Genomic DNA, 16554 nt, shown 5'->3' with positions numbered 1-16554 from the left:
TGGCACAGCCCCAGCACCTGTGCCTGCAGTCAAAGCAGGAATCCAGTGCTGTGGCAGGATGGACAGCTGGGGATGAAGAGCAACCCCTGCCCTCTCCCATGGGAAGGTGGCACCAGCAGGCAAGGCCACGCTGCCTTCACCCTGTGAAAAGATGGGGAGGCTTCTGCCCTGGCTTGCAGACCCTGCCCCACGGTGCCCCCAGCACCCTATGGGGCAGCTCTTTGGGGCAGAGAATGCCTCAGAGCACCCTCCCCTGTGCATTTCTTGCTCTGCTTTTCTCGGGGTTGGGGAGTAACAAGAGCCACGGGCCGTCCCTCTGCCCCTCACCACAGCTCCACGCTGCGCAAGGCAGTGGCTGCCCAGCTGAACACCCACCGCCCTCAGCACCCGGACCGAGTCTGGGGACTGACCAACCTGCTAAGAAAATAGAGAGCTCGTCCCTTTGAAGTTAATGAATCGTGAAAGCCTTTGAAAGCAGAGCCCTGTTTATTTACCCGCCCGGCTCATGTGGGCGCTGCGCACAGACACCCCCAGCTCGCTGGTCCTGTGAGTGGAAGACCAAATGCGAGTCCCTGCCCGGCTGAGCCACAGTTGGAGGAGCCAGGGCTGCCCCGGCGTCCCCACGCCCCCTCCCAGCACATCTCTGCTGAAGGCAGGCAAGGGACAGCCTGATGCGGGCACAGGGAGGTCGGGTACCGCGCGTGGGCTGCCAGCCAGGCCCTGGGGACCACCAGGCAGGTGGAAATTCGGCACGCTGGGTGCAACACCCTGTGAAACCCAGCCCGAACGTGCCACCTAACACCTGTATTGAGCTGTGACCCTCCCTGCAGACACCCATCACCCTCCCTGCTGCCCACACCAGCTGCCTCTCACCCCTGGGCAGTTACAGCCTGACCCAGTGGTCTCCAGCCCAGCCCCACGTCCCAGCCAAGACCCACACAACTCAGGTGAACGTGTGTGATCACAGCACTTGTCACCTTCTCCCCTCCCTTTCTCAGAAGGGCAGGATACAGAGAGCTCAGCCTCCTCTCCTTGAATGGAAACAATCCAGGAACAGAGAAAAGCCCATGAACCAGCAGCAGCAGAGCCCCCAGCACACTGCCCACCATGAGGGGCCTTCTAAACAAGCACACAGCCTTCCACACCAGTCTATAAATACCAGCCTTCTCAGGGCAATCGCTTTATGAATAAGCTGCAGTGCAATGCTGCGTTTGGGCTCTCAGGCACAAGGACAGCACCCTACCAGCACCAGCTTTCTGTCACTGCCGTTTTCAGAAGTGTAATTGGATTATAACCAAGTGCCAGTTTCAGTCCTGGTTTCTCTGGGGCTGGGGAAGTCGCTCTGTGATCTGCAGCAACAGGAATGGGAAGGAAAGAGCAGAACAAGCTGAGCTGGGTGGAGGGGTGGGGGTGGCTGAGGGCCCTGGCGATGCAAAAAAGAACTTGGGTGGATAATGGAATTTGCAATCCAGTAAATAATTAGGCATATTGGCAGGTGTCTGCAATGAGAGGTTACCCATTGCAGCCTAGCGCCCGCTCACCTCCAGGCTGTGGAAGGACCAGCCATCCAGGGACCACATGGGCAAGAGGGAGCTCCCAGGTAAGGTTGGGCTTCAGCAGCCACCAGCCAGCAGTTTTAGGGCGCTGAAGGCAGGCGAGCTCAGAGCCAAGGGCAGCTCATCCGCCAGCTCTCCCTGTCCTGCAGCCACGGACCACTGAGGCACGGCCAAGGTGGAGGCCACACGGCCACGCCGGACTGTCCCGGAGGGCTGTGGCGCTGCTCGGACACCGGGAGTCCCAGGGCAGGGAGGTGGTGGGCCTCCCCGGGCACATCACCGCCCCGAGCTGTGCATGTCCCCCAAACAGCAGCCGTGTCCCCGTCCTCCGGACCTCTGCCCGCGGGTCCCCGGGCAGCTGAGGGTCTGGACCGCCCCCGACACCCGCGCAGAGCCCCGCAGGCCGACCTGCACCGGGGGTGCCGCGGGGCCAGGGCTAAGAGAGCCCCGAGCGCTGCGCGGGCCGGCGGCGGAGCCCCCGCGGGGCGTGGGGGGCACAGCGCGGAGCCCCGCGGAGCGCGGCGGCCCGTTTCCCACCCTGCAGTGACACCTGGCGGGGCGAGCGCGGGAGGAGCCGGCGGCGGCCCCGGCCCCGAGCATCCCTCCGCGCCGCTGCGCCCCTTCCCCGGGCGGGGCCCGACGGGGCGGCCGCGTCCGGCGGCTCCGCGCCGCGTCCCCGCGGGTGCGGGCGCGGCGGTGGGAGCGGCCGCGGTGCGCGGCGGGGCGGCGGCGGCGGGGGCAGCCCCGCCGGCGGTGGGCAGGAGCCCGGAGGGGGCTGTCCGACGTGCCCTTGGGGAGGTGGGGGTCGGTCCGGCCGGAGCGGCGGCTCCGCGCCTCTGACTCTGCCCAATGAGAGCCCGGAGCACGGCGGGCGCTGTCAATATTTGGCCGCGGCCCCCGCGCTCCCATCCCCAGTGCGTCCTCGCCCTCCGCGCAAGGACCTCCATGGCCCGGCCCGGCCCCGCCGCCCGCCCCGCGCCGCTCGGGGGGCGCTGAGCCCGCCGGCCCGGCACCCCCCGGGAGCCCCGCCGCCCGGCCCGGCCCTGCCCCGCCGCCCCCCGCGCAGCAGCATGCGCCTGGGAGCGGGGGCCCAGCCGGGGCTCGCTCAGCAGCGCGGAGCCGGCAGCCGCGCCGCGGGGCCGTGACGGGCAGTGCCCCCGAGGGGAGCGCGGGCAGGACCCCCCTCCCGGTCATTTCTCCGTCTGGACCCCGCCCCGGAGAGATATGCTCAGCCCAAACCGCCTGGAAGCGTCTCCTGGGATTGCCTTGGCCCCCGGGCGTGCGGAGTGCGGAGCCTTCCCTCGGACGGCGGGCGCGGCCCCGCGGCTTTGCCTGCCCCTCGTCCTCCTCCTGCTCGCCCTGACGCCCCGCGCCGACTCCTCGTGGTGGTGAGTCCCCGCGACGCGCCCGCCGCCTCGACGGGCCCAGGGCAGCCGCCGGCGGGACGGGATGGGGATGGAGGGGGATACCCGGCCGGGGGCTGGGGGCAGCGGCGCAGCGAGTCCCGCAGTGCCGGAGCCCAGCGCCCGACGTGCGGCCGTGGGAGCCCCGAGCGGAGCGGCGAGAGCCGCCGGGGACCGGTCGGGATGCTCCGTCTGCTGGGTCTCCCCTCCCCCGCACCGCCGGTACCGGATCTTTCCCCGGGGCGCAGCTACCGCGGTGTTCCCGGGACACCCCGCGCCCCGAAAGCGCCAGAGCCGCCCGTTTGCCCCCCGGGCCGGGAGTTCCCCCGGCTCCCGCCGGCCCCCACACGCCGGGAGCTCCCCGAGCCCCACACGCCGTGACCCCCCAAAAGCCATCCCTCCCGGGGCGGCGGCGGGGAGCAGGATTAGCCCTTCGGAGCGGGGAAGCGGCAGCGGCTCCCGGATCCCCCGGCGCTGCCCAGGCGCGGCGGAGCTCGCAGATCCCCCGGGCTGCGGCGTTGCCTCCGCACCTGGGTTGTAACTTCTCGTGAGGCAGCAAATTGCCCTTCTCCCCCAGCTGGGCACGGTCAGGCTCTGTCTCTGGTGGGAATGATGCCGTAGGAAGCGCCAGCCTGCTAGAGACGAGTCTCCTCCTGCCTCGGTTCCTGCAACAAGGAAAATTCACGTTTGCAGGAGGAGAGAATTAGGGAAACAGGGACTGCAGCTCTCCGGGCGACCCCACGCTGCTTCAGGAGCTCAGGAACGCCGGAGAACAGAATAGTTTGCTGCAGGAAAGTTCAAAGTGCCCCCACCCTGTAAAAGTCCTCTCTAATCTTGTGGAAAACACCATTTGCCATGACAACCTCATCCTCGTTGGCGCATGGCAGGGGATGGAGCACAACTCCATCAAATCCATCCCATCTGACACTGAAAGCCAGCCGGGGTTTCTGGAATTCCTCAGCAGCGTTGTGAGGGCTCGGAGCACTTGGTAGTCGTGTGGGTAATGCAAGTATTGGTAGTGTCTGAGAGCACGCCTGGGCGTGTGGCAGTCACGGCCACACTGGCATCCCTGGGAGAGCGATCCCAGGGTGAGGGGGTGATCAGAAAAGCTGTGAGGCTGGGGAGTGGGGAGCCCAGGTGGCATGTATAACACAAACCAGTGAGACCAGTGGTGTTACTGGACATATTGGGGGGGTTGTGCAGCCTGGGCAGCCCCTGGGAGCTGACATCCCTGGGCGAGCAGACGAGTGGCCGTGGGCAAGCAGCAGGTTGATGCAAGCGCTGGCACGGCTTCCAGCCCCACGCGTCGGGACAGGCAGGGATGGGATGCGATGGCGACCCCGGCAAGGTGATGGTGCCGGTAACACTAAAAGCTGAGGAAGGGTCTTAGGGCAGAGGAGAAGTGAGGTGACTTCACGTCGTTATCAGGGAGGCTGGGGAGTGTGGGGTGAAGTGGATGGAGAAGGACGGGTGTGGAGCAGTCACAGCTCCGAGCTGGGCAGCTCCTGTAACTCACTCGGACCTTGGCTGAAGGGTGAAAACTCCTTCCCTGGGGAGACTCTGGGAAACACCAGCGTTCCGTGCTGCTGTACCCCGCTTCTCCCCACGATGACCCCGCTGTGGTGTCGGCCTTAATTCCGAGAGCACAGAAGGAAACCCAGCCACGTTCTCAGTCTCGGTAGCTGTGGCTCGCTCAGAGGAAGCTAGATTTAGCTCCTGCTGCTCTTGTGTTCTCAGCTTGCAGAGCAGCTCCCTGGCTGGCAGCTCCTCTCCGGAGGCAGAAGGCAGAGCAGGGGCAGCCCCTCGGAATGCTTTTGGCAGCAGAAGTGGTCTGGGGTACCTCGAGTAACTAAAACTAAATCAGAAAGCAAATGTTAAACTCCCGGGTTCACACTCTGAGTCCTGCTTTCTCTTCTGTGGACCAGAACATTCCTAAGAAAAGCCTTTGCCGAAGCCAGCGCCGCTCGGCCGCGTCAGTTCTGATACAGCAGCGTGTTTGGATGGGATGGATGTTCTATTGAGAGCGGTTTCAGCCAGCTGTGGGCTGGGGAAAAAGTTATTCAGTGATTTACATAGGTTTTCCAAGCACATCGTTAGCACTACTGATATTACAGTAAATGCATTTGGTGGTGCATCATCGTTCCTTATGTTTATTGTTATTGCCAAATTCTTGCAGGGATTCACACACAATAAACTTGTGGCGATGGAGGAAATGCTTCTCATTTCCAGAGCTGATTTGTGAAGTAGATTAATAGAGAGAAACTGGGTCAGTTCTGGTGGCAGCGCGTGGAAAGGGAACTTACTGACCAAGTGCTGCTCCTCAACAACTGCAGATTATTAATTTCAGTGACGTCAGGCACGGCCCGCGCAGCGCTGCCGGGAACCGCCGAACTCTGGGGCTGGGGAAAGTGTCCGTGGGTGCCTCTGTGTGTGTGGGGAGCAGGTTTTGGGTGGGCAGAGCGGATGGGCTGTGCCCGGCGTGGTCGTGTCCAGGCTCTGAGGCTGGCGTGAGTCCGTTGGGCCAGGCCAGGCCGTGGGGAGCAGCATCCGTGCGGAAAGGCTCCCAAACTGCAGAGTGTAACTTAGCAACAAAATACCAGCTGAAACCCAGGCGGAAATGAAGAAAGAATGCAACGGGAAAGTCCCCAAATCCCACTGCCCTGAGCACCCCGGGCAGGGCCAGGGATGGGGGACAGGGGGATGGGGGAACAGGGCAGCACGGTGGCTCTGCTGGGTGGGTGCCGGGCAGGGCTGTGCCCTGGGTGTGCTGCAAGGGGACGTTGGGCCCCGAAAGCGGCCTCTGACATTCCTCCTGGAAGATTTGGAAGATTAGGCAAACGTTGCTTATAAACACAAACTGTGCAATAAACAAACTCGGTGTAAATAACTAAGTAGGGTTTACTCGCTGTTGAGAGCCCGGCTAGCTGCTCTGGTGTGGAAAGCCATTTGAAATGGAAGGTTTGGTTAGAGAGAAATGTACACAAAGCCCTACGAGCACCCACCCCAGCACCCCACCCTCACACGTACCCGCTCGCCTGCGAGCCCACGTGAACCCCCCCAGCCCTGGGGCGCACCAAGCCCTCGTTAGCTGGCTTGTGCATTGCTAACCACAGCCCTTGGAAACTACAAATATTTAATTTCATCTGGCATCGGAACAGATGGGAGGCATCAGGCTCCCAAAGAGATAAAACAAATCTGGGGAAGGAAGACGAACACAAGCTTGGGCGTGGGTCGGGGAGCGTGCAGGGGCCTGACGGCCACGTGGGCTCCTCAAGGCATCGGGGGTATTGGGGAGAGCTGCCGCACCCCAGGGCACGATGCCTGGACAGGCACTGGGGATGCTCCAGCCACCACATCCCAGCCCTGTTCCTTGCCTGGGGAAGGGGGTCTGTGTTCTCACAACAAGAGAAATGAAGAGCCCCTCGTGGTCCCCATGCAACGCCTGGAGCTGGTGTGGGACCCTTCCTTTCCCAAGGGCTCGGCTGTGCCCACCCCACGGCAGGTGCAGGGGGGGTGTCGAAGGAAGGAGAGGTGCTCCCCCAGCCGTGGCTCTAAGGGGGTTGTTGTGCGTTTCGGCTGTGACACCGGCGCTGGCCACGGGTGGGCACAAAGAGGGATGGAAAAAATCGAGCCACGACAGGCATCGCACGGAGGTGTGTGGGAGGGGAAATAGCATCAATAGGAATGTTTGAAATTAAGCCAAGGGAAAGACAGCTGCACGGAGGAGCTCCGCAGCCAGCCGGTGTAACCCTGTGGGGCGTGCAGGGGGGTCGCTGGCTCCCCTCCCCGGCCGTGCGGGAGGGCAGACCCCCAGGAGGGCTTCGCTATAGCCGAGGGTCGAGCAGCTTACGTGGCGGTTCCCGGGGCTGTAGCTCCCGCTGCCATCCCGCGCCGCAGACGCACCGGCTCCGGGCTCTCCATCCTCCGGCTGCGGGGCAGCTCCTCGCCCACCCGCTCACAGCCCCGGGGCTGGCGCAGCCGAGGTGCCAGGGGGATTTGCCATCGCAAAGGGGAGACGACACGGAGCAGCAGCGCTCGGGGGACGGGCGGGGAGCTTGCAGGTTGGTTGTTGCGGAGCGCTTTGCATGGCAATAGAAGCCGCAGGTCAGTGACCGGGAAGTCTCTACCCCCCGCGCTCCGCAGCTCCGGCTTTGAAAAATCAGTTCTAAAGTAACGTCAGAGTGATGGAGACTGAACCCTGTGGCCTTGCAGCAGCCCTGGTGTGCGTGGTTGGGGCGTCTTGAACAGATGTGTTCTCTCAGTCACTCTGCACCATGATAATAATCCTAATTGGGTGTCTTAGTTCATTTTTCATTAGGGTCACTTTCACCTATAGGAAATCTTTCTTAGAAAGAAAAGCAGGAGAAAAAGTCCTGCTGCTCTTCCAAACTCATTAGCTTTTCCCAGTGCTGATGGGGATTTGAGCAGTGCCTGCAGCCCACCATGAGAGCATCTCTCTGGGCTCAGTCCTGTGGAGACGCTCAGGCTCTGCCCCAGCAGCTCACCCTCAGCACCCACGATGCGACAGGAGGAGCATCATCTGTCTGACCTCATGCCTGGTGACTGTCTGACCTCCTGCATCTCAGCAAAGCACTTTGAGATCCTGGGAGGAAAAAAAAAAGACAGATACCTCAGGATGAAGCGGATTCTTGATGGGCAGGTTGCACGTTACTCTTACATCATGGCATGTGGGGAGCAGCTCTCAGCTGCACCGAGCGGGATGGGGCTGCTACTGCGGAAGGCACCCGAGTCCTTCCCTCCCTGTGCTTTGATAACATCCCTCCCTCTCCCCTCCTCTGGCTCTATGGCATCCCGGGCACTCGGGGGCTTTGCTGCCCCCAGATCCTCTGCACACACCATACCTCACCTCACCTCTGCACCACCACAAGCAGAACAGAACCTGGTTTCCAGCCCCCACTAGAGAGAAGATGCACCAGCAAAGCCTCACACAGAGACAGAGATCCCAGGGCAGAAAGGGAGAACGTACTTTGACTGGCACTGGTCACAGCCCAGCATTATGATATTAAAAATTACTCAAGTGAGACTAACACTCTCAACATACAGAGTAGTGGCTCTAAGTGAGGAAATTAGGACTATTAATCATTCCGAGGCGTTAACAATTCCAGCAGGCCAGGATGGCCCCGTTCCCAGTGGGGCTTAATAAAATACTCAGGGTTTATAATAATAAAATAATATCTCAAATGTCTATAGCACCTTGCAACCCAAAAGTGCTCTGCAGTTGGCTATAAATTGTCTGCCCCCAGCCAGGGAGAGCAGAGGAAGGGAAGCGCAGCATCCTTGGAAGTATGCAAGGAACTCGAGGAGGTGAGACGCTGCCAGGCACCTTGGAATTTGCTCTTTATCAGGCAGGGAGGTTGGAGTTGGTCCTATCTGAAGGAGGTGGCTCCAACAGCTGCCTAGGGCTTCCCAGCCTCCCGCCAAAACACAGATTCCTTGTCGACTCAATGGGATGGGAAGAGAACAGAAGCCAAGGCAGTCTGGCTCCCAAGTTGATCTGTCAGGACTATCAAAGTGGTTATGAGAGCGATGGGGAGATGAATCAGTTCTCCCAGGGGAAGGACTCCAGAAGCCTCTGATACCACCAAGAAGCCAGACCACACTCTCATCTCAACCTCAGCAGCGGAGCTCTCGGAGCAGGAGCCAGCAGCAACACTGCCCTGTGCAGAATAAGCTCCCAGCCCTAACCTGAGGGCTGGGTGGTGCAAGAGGCTCACCCAGGGAGATGGGGACCACTGACCCTAGTGCTGGTCCTGGAGAAGAGGCTGGAGATGTCCTCATGGGCACAGGTCGGGTCAGAAGAGGCCATGCTTCACCTGGCATGGACAAGGGGGCAGGCGGCGATCGTGGTTGAACACAGCATGCTCAGGACTGAGAGCAGAACTGGTCCCACAAGGAGCAGCTGGGGGCTGTGTCAGCACCAAAGCACAGTTCATTGATCCAGCAAAAGATCCCTGAGCACTGCAGGAATGGAGAAGCAGAGAGGCATACTGGGGGCTGTCCCACGGGACAAGATGCAGCCGATCCCAGGAACTCACAGCCCACACAACTGTGGGCATCCCCTCCTGATGTCTGGAGAGGAGAGCGGGAAGGCTCGCAGCCCTTCAGACTTCCCCTAGAGTGGTCTCAGCTGGGGGCAGAGACGTGACACAGGCTCCACAGTTCTGCAGGAGCATCCTGAGGAGCCCACAAGCCCTTCGGGAAGCCAGGCAGGCTGTCGTGGGAAGCACGGGAGCGGGACACATCCAGCACGGAGGCAAGCCTTGCAAGGGGCTTAGCCCAGGACACACGCTGCCAAGTAAATAGATGCGTCTGCCTCTGATTTGCATGTTTATCTTAGAAGCAATTTAGGTTTCTCCATGTTTACACGAGTCGAAGTCAGCAGACTCTCAGAACAAGAAAAACAACTGGGAGCCAACATGTGAGGGTTGTCTCCTGCTGCCCCAGCGCATCCCAGCTCCGGGCTGCTGCTCGCTCTGGCTGCACCGGCGGCTGCGGCCGCGGGGCCGTGTGCTTGCAGGAGGAGGATGGTTGGCAGGGAGCACGGAGCGCTGCTTCGCCTCCATCACCTCCTGGGCTCTACTCGCCCTTGCTACCCGCAAACTCTGGGCTCTGCTGCTTTGTACGACTGGCTGGCGGTTGGGAGCGGGGAAGGGAGGGAGCAGAGGTCCAGACCATGAGTGGGAGCACGGCCTTTCCCGCAGCACCGCAGCTCACACCCACCTCCTGGCAGCTGAGCTCTGGGAGGAACGGGAAATCCAGCACGCTGGGGCTTGTGTGTGGTTGTGAGAAGTAAATGATGCAGCATTGCGCCAGCAAAGGCTGCTGGAGGGATCGGTGCCAGTGGCTCTGCCATCCGAGTGAGCACCCCTGCCCTCAGTGGGGGGATGCTGGCTCTGCTGACACTGGGTGAGGGCAGCACCCTCTGGGACCCCATCTGGCAGGGCAGGCGTTGCTATCCTCACACACGGAGCTACTAACACCTGCCCAGCTCCTCCTGGCTGTGGGCTGCTCCTGCCTCTCCTCCCGAAGCACGAGTCCAGGACGCAGCAGGAGCTGTAAAGGTGCCGATGCCCCAGGAGCCCAGCACCTTGCAGAGATCCGCCGCTTCCATCAAGACTTTAGTCTCTAAAACACAGTTCTGATAAGGCAGCAGGTGACTTCCCAGAACATCCTTCGTGTCTCCTCGCTTGGTGCTCTGCAAACACCACAGATTCTTTGAAATAAAAAGGGGAAGGGATCCTTCCATCGGTTCAGAACGAAGGTTTGGGGTTTCTCCTGAAATTCCACCTGGCAGAAGTCTCTGATGTTCCCCATCTCACCCCAGTTCAGAGCCCCTGGACCTGACTGGAGTGTTTCTCATGACATGGAAGATCTTGAGATACCCACAGCCTTTCCACGACAGGAGAGGGGGTTCCCCTTGTTGTGCAGTGGTGGATTTCGCTCCGTCAGCTCCAATGGAACCCTGTCGGTACCGCAGGGATCGTGCTGCTTCTCATGGCCACAAGCAGAGGCAGACACGGCCTCTGGCCCTGGCAGGGTCTGGGACAGGGGTGCTCCCTCGGCGGCCGCTGCCTTTCGCCTTCTGCTCTCCTTCCACTTTCTCCTGCTGATAGTGTTTGCTCTGATCTGGGTATTTGGCAGGAGAATTAAGGAGAAGTAATTAGCTCATGGTGTGAAGAAGGGAGTGCCTGGTGTTTATCTTGTCTGGAGGGTTTCCCTTGATCTCAGTCTCCCAGGGGATGGGGTTAGTGCATTATCTGATGGGTCTCCTGGCCAAGGCAGCTCCTCTGCCGCATCCCAAAGCCAGACCCGCTTACTGCCCACTGTTAAAGAGCAGTGTCCCAGCTCCATGGGGCTGGAGGGGGGCAGGGGGAGGGCTTGAGGTGGGGGGACACCGCTTTACCTTGCCCGTTGTTCCCAGCAGCCTCTTCTGATGAAAGGATGCTCTGGCTACCACTGGCCCTGGCAGCAGCATCCCAGCTCTCAGCAACGCGGGCAGGGCCACACCAGCCATCCCAGTCCTTGCTGGGACCAGGCAGGCTGGGCAGAAGGAGCTTAGGGCCGGGGTACTTGGCCGCACTTCCCCAGAGCAGGATGCTCACCCTGGGAAGGAGCCAGCCGGTCTTGCAGCCCAGCACGAGCGAGGGGTCAAACACCCACGGCCAGCATCACTCCATGAGCTCCCATTGGCTTGTGTCTTCCCTAAAGAGCTCCCAGCATCTCCCTCATTCCCCGCTGCAGGACGAAAGGCTGACGACCGAGCCTGTGAAAGAAACGCTCACTGGCCCTGGGAGCTGGGGCTTGCAGAGCCGTGGGGAACCGGGTTTATTATCCTCAGCTCCAGCCTGAGATGACCTTGTGCTTCTGCCAGCGTTTAAACAAAATACTTTATAAGAAGGGAGCAGCTCCCACTGCTCTGCGCTCGCAGGGCTTTCCTGAGCCTGCTGGGCTGACAGAAGCGACGGAATGCGGCCACAGACAATGAAGCGCTGCCCAGCCTCGCTGCTTTTAACCTCACTGAAGGAACGTTCCAGTCTTGAGGGGGGTGAAAAGTTTGAATCCCACCCAAACCCCATCCATCCCTTCCAGCCAGGATCACAGCTCCACAGCAACCCTCGTCCTGCAGTGGGATGGAAAATTCCATGCTGCCGCCATTGCCGGGGCTGGTGTGAGGCCGCGGGGCAGAGCTTGGGGTCCCTCCCCCCGTGTCCGTGGAAGGCTGCCTGTGGGGCTCAGCCAAGCTCCCACAGACTTATGCATTGTCCTGCTGCTCCAGCTCCTGCCCTTTCCCCACCACTGCCAGGAGAGGACTGGGATGCGGGCAGGGTACAGGCAGGGGGCGAGCCATTGCCCAGTTCTCCCAGTTATCCAGCCCTGGAGCACTCAGGAACGTTCACCAGTGCAGGTGATGCACAGGGAAGGCTGGAGAGCTGGGGATAAGGGTGCGAGTGAGGACTGCAGCAACCTGCAGCTTGTTCTCCCTGAGCAGCACATCCCTGTGCCACAGACCCCTGTCCTCCCAGACAGCGTGCGGGCCAGAAGCATTGCAGAGCCAGCGCCGGCCATGCTGGCCTCAGCTGGGCTCCATCCTGCTGTGCTCAGCAGCGCCAGGCTGCAGAGCAGGGCCAGGATGTAGGGAAGAGGGCGGGAGAGAGGTTTTGCACATCAGCAAGTTCCTCGGCTGCGGCCCCAGGAGCTCACAGTGCTCAGGCTCCCAGGGCCAGCAGCACCCACAGGAGATGGGCTCCACAGGACCCCTGCTCCCCACCGCAGCCACGCGTGCACAGAGGAGAGCATCACCCACCCCAGGCTGGTAAAACTTGGGGTTCCCTCGTTAAACACAAAGACCAAAGCACAGTGGCTGCGGTGGCTCAGCAGGGCCCTGTCCCTGCATCCCACCCAGCTGAACCACGGCACCAGGCAGGTCTTGCTGGATGCCCCATGCTGAGGGGATGCTGCATGGAGCCTCCCTCAGCAGAGCCAAGCTGACATGGCCAGGAAGAAAAGAGGGAAAGGGGGACTTCAATATAAAGACCCCCCCACCCAGGGTGGGGACCCGGGGAGCCAGAGCCCTGTACCTTCCCCGATGCTGGCAGCCTGGTAACCCGGCTCCGTTCTCTCCCGCAGGTACATCGGGGCGCTGGGCGCGAGGGTGATCTGCGACAACATCCCCGGGCTGGTGAACAAGCAGCGGCAGCTGTGCCAGAGGTACCCTGACATCATGCAGTCCGTCGGGGAGGGAGCCAAGGAGTGGATCCGGGAGTGCCAGCACCAGTTCCGGCACCACCGCTGGAACTGCAGCACCCTGGACCGGGACCACACTGTCTTCGGCCGGGTCATGCTGCGAAGTAGGTTCTGCCCTGTCCCCATCCCAGCGCCATGTGCCTCGTCTCCCTGGGAGAGTCTCGCTGGGCTGCTGTGCCCGGTGGCTTGGATTACTCCCTCCGGAGAGCTTTGCCTTTCCCTGTAAATTAATCAAGCAGTAATGGGAGCAGAGCACTGCGTTTGAAATAGCTGCACCAGATGAGATGGAGCAGGGGGAGCACTGGGGGAGAAGGGGGAAGGAGGAGACACCTCCAGAGAACAGGCTCATATGTAAACAGTAATGGGATATATAAATATTTGGAGAGCAGGGTTGGCCAGGACTCAGCGGTTCACGTGGGAACTGGCTGTTCCCTCGCATGGCAAGGGAGGCAAGGCAGAGCCGCCGCTCCGGTCCTGGCCTCGCGCTCCAGCATGGAGGGGACCGTGGCTGTGCCACAGCCACCAGCCCTGTGCCTATGGCTGGGCACAGCCCCTGCCCTGGAGGGACCTGCCCGCTCCAGGTGAGGGACGGATACGACGCGAGTGGGGATGTGCCTGAGTTGCCAAGAGGAAAGGTGTGATGGGGACAGGAGTGGTTCCAGAGCTGGAGCAGCATCCTGGGCTCCAGCCACCCCCCACAGGGTTCCAGCAGCAGAGTCGGCATGAGTCCCACACAGGCACCAGTGCTGCGGGACAGATGCTGCTGCGCCTCGTGATGCGCCGCGCTGGGGTGCGTCCAGCCATGCAGCCTCCAAATCAAAGGCGGCTGGGAAGAGCCATCCCACTCTCCAGGAGCGGCTCATATGGAGGACATGTGAGCGCCTGTGGTGGGAGCTGGGGAAGGGGGGGGGCTTGCTCCCAGCTGGTGGGGGGATGGGGCAGCCGCCCAGCAGGGCGAACAAGCAGCAGAGTCTGCAAGCCAGAGCCTGGCTGGAGCAGGGGGCTGTGAGCACCAGGATGCAGCACCCAACCCTGCCATGCTGCACCCTGCGCGATTGCGGCTGATCCAGCCCCACGATGGCACCTTTGCTCCCGCACGCATCCTCCCCGGCACAGGATGGGGAATGGTGAAAGCTCCTCGCCACAGCCCCGTCCTGCGGGGCCCAAGGAGAGCTCTGCTGCCTTTGAAGTTGCTTTCAAAGGCTCTCAAAATGAAGACGAACGTGGTTTTGATTTGCAGCTTCTTTTACAGCATTATAAAACCAGCTGTGAACTCGAACCAGAGACATAAACTAGCAGGCGGCACGCTGTGCTGCGCAGGGAAGGCTGAGCCCGGCCCGAGCTGCCGCCAGCTCCCGCGCTCAGCATCACCCCGGGAGGGAGGCAGCCCCGGCCGAAGGGCACCCACACGGCCCCCAAGCCATGGGTCAGCATGGGGACCAGCTGGGCAGCCCTGAGAGCGGCCCAGCACCCTGAGCTGCCCAGCCCAAGGCTCGGCACAGCATTCCTCTTAGCCCAATAGGTGACAGGGAAGCCAAGGCTGGACTCGTGGCCGGCAGAGATGACTGGGTTGACTTACCTGTGTGCAGGACAGTCTGTCCCTCCAGCCACCAGCACCATGTCCCACTCCCTCGCAGGTGCCCGGTGCACTCACTCCCCATCCCCGTCTCTTCCCCTGGCAGGCAGCAGGGAGGCCGCCTTCGTCTACGCCATCTCCTCGGCCGGCGTGGTCTACGCCATCACGCGGGCCTGCAGCCAAGGGGACCTGAAGGCCTGCAGCTGCGACCCGCTCAAGAGGGGCCGCTCCAAGGACGAGCGCGGGGAGTTCGACTGGGGCGGCTGCAGCGACAACATCAACTATGGGATCCGGTTTGCCAAGGCCTTCGTGGACGCCAAGGAGAAGAAGGTGAAGGATGCCCGGGCGCTGATGAACCTGCACAACAACCGCTGCGGGAGGATGGTGAGTGGAGCCCCCAGACGAGCTGCTGTCCCACTGGGACCTCCCAGCAGGGGAAGGGGCAGCGGGAGCAGCTGGGGCATGGGAGGGGGCCCTGGGTGCCCACCGAGGGCAGGATGCCACCCTGCCTTCCCCACACCTCCCTGTGTGCTCTGCCCAGGGAATGCCCCATGGGGCGGGCAGGACCCCACATACCTTTGCCCCAGGTATCCTTACTGGCATCGGTGACCATGGGAATGGTCCTCTGTATGCGTCATCCCTTACCCGTTAGGAGCCTAGTCCTGCCCAGGGGAGGGCTGATAAAGCTGCACCAGGGATAAGCAGACCCAGGGATGATGCCCAGTGCCCAGGGTGAGCACCAGTCCTCACCCATCCCTCTTCCCACAGGCTGTGAAGCGCTTCCTGAAGCTGGAGTGCAAATGCCACGGGGTGAGTGGCTCCTGCACGCTCAGGACCTGCTGGCTGGCCATGTCAGATTTCCGGAAAACGGGGGATTACCTAAGGAAGAAATACAACGGGGCCATCCAGGTGACCATGAACCAGGATGGCACTGGCTTCACAGTGGCCAACAAGAACTTCAGAAAGCCCACAAAAACAGATCTGGTGTATTTTGAGAACTCACCTGATTACTGCGTGATGGACAAGTCAGCAGGTAAAGGCCAAAGCCCCAGGCACTGCCCAGGGGCAGCTCTGCCCCACAGCCTGACAGGGCTGCTTCAGGACACCCACAGAACCCTGTTCCGGGCACAGAGGGGCTGTGTAGATCCTGTCCCTGTGTCCCTCTGGCTCTTGGCAGCAGCGGGTGTGGGGAGGGGACCACACAGGGGGTCACCACAGCCATGTCCCCCCCAGCTAGGTTTGCTGCCCACACCACAGCCCCTGCCTGTAGTAAAGCAAGCGCAGGCACCCCAACCTCTTCCCCAGCACTTGGGGGACACACCATGGCCCCGTACCGCAGCACCACTGTGACAAACACTATTTAACAGCCGCTGTAGCCTCGTGGCCCAGACCCTGCCCCCCCTAACACCACAGGAAGAGGATGGCGAGGGAACCCCCTAACCCCCCTCTTGCTTCCTTCCCCAGGCTCCCTGGGCACGGCCGGTCGCGTGTGCAACAAGATGTCGCGCGGGACGGACGGCTGCGAGGTGATGTGCTGCGGGCGGGGGTACGACACCACCCGCGTCACCCGCGTCACCAAGTGCGAGTGCAAGTTCCACTGGTGCTGCGCTGTGCGCTGCAAGGAGTGCGAGGACACTGTGGACGTGCACACGTGTAAAGCGCCCAAACGGGCCGAGTGGCTGGACCAGACCTGAGCAACCGGAGGGAGCGCGGAGGGAAAGGAGCCACTGCCACCCCCGGCAACGTTTCACCCCTGCGCCCTGCGGGCCGGGGGACTCCGGGAGCGGTGGTTCACCTGCATGGCTTTTATTTAATTCATTCTGCAAGGCACGGAAGAGAGGGCTGCGCTTCCCAGGAGGCTCTGTGGGGGCCCCTCTAATTTGCTCAGCAAAAACGAATCCCCTGCCTAGGAGGAGTCTGCAGTCCCCTCAAACTGTGACATGGCAGCTGCCCGTTGGTCTCTTCGTGAAGGACTGGGAGGCAGGGACCGAGCGCCGGGATGCGGCGGCTGAGGAAGCCTGTGTCTCCCCAGAGAATTCACGTTGCAGTAAAATTTCACCAGCCAAAAAACACTAGTCCTGAGTAACCCACCCAACAGAAAGCAGTCTTGCTTTTACCTCCTGCGAGGCCCGAGGAGGGTGCTGTGGATCGGGAGGTGGTTCCACCATCCCGCGTGTCCCTGAGTGGAGCCAGCGTGAGGCCTCTCCCCATCCCCAGCCAAGGGGCCAGCAGAGCTGTGAGTTGGAACTGAAAC

At 61.7% G+C, this 16554-nt stretch overlaps 1 protein-coding gene across 1 annotated transcript; it reads left to right on the top strand.

The window, feature by feature from the left end:
• Positions 1-2780: 2780 nt before the first annotated feature.
• Positions 2781-16035, top strand: WNT2B (Wnt family member 2B; the record flags this gene model as incomplete). The annotated part of the gene is made up of 5 exons (XM_084275961.1): positions 2781-2944; positions 12608-12828; positions 14407-14684; positions 15069-15333; positions 15765-16035. The coding sequence occupies 5 exons, from the start codon at positions 2781-2783 to the stop codon at positions 15992-15994; spliced, it is 1158 nt and encodes a 385-aa protein (XP_084132087.1). The 3' UTR covers positions 15995-16035.
• Between the last annotated feature and the right edge of the window lie 519 nt (positions 16036-16554).

Source organism: Gallinula chloropus (assembly GCF_964237585.1).
Source record: "Gallinula chloropus genome assembly, chromosome: 27".
NCBI lineage: Eukaryota > Metazoa > Chordata > Aves > Gruiformes > Rallidae > Gallinula > Gallinula chloropus.
Note: the sequence above shows the minus strand (reverse complement) of the source record. Positions and strands in the feature narration are given on the sequence as shown.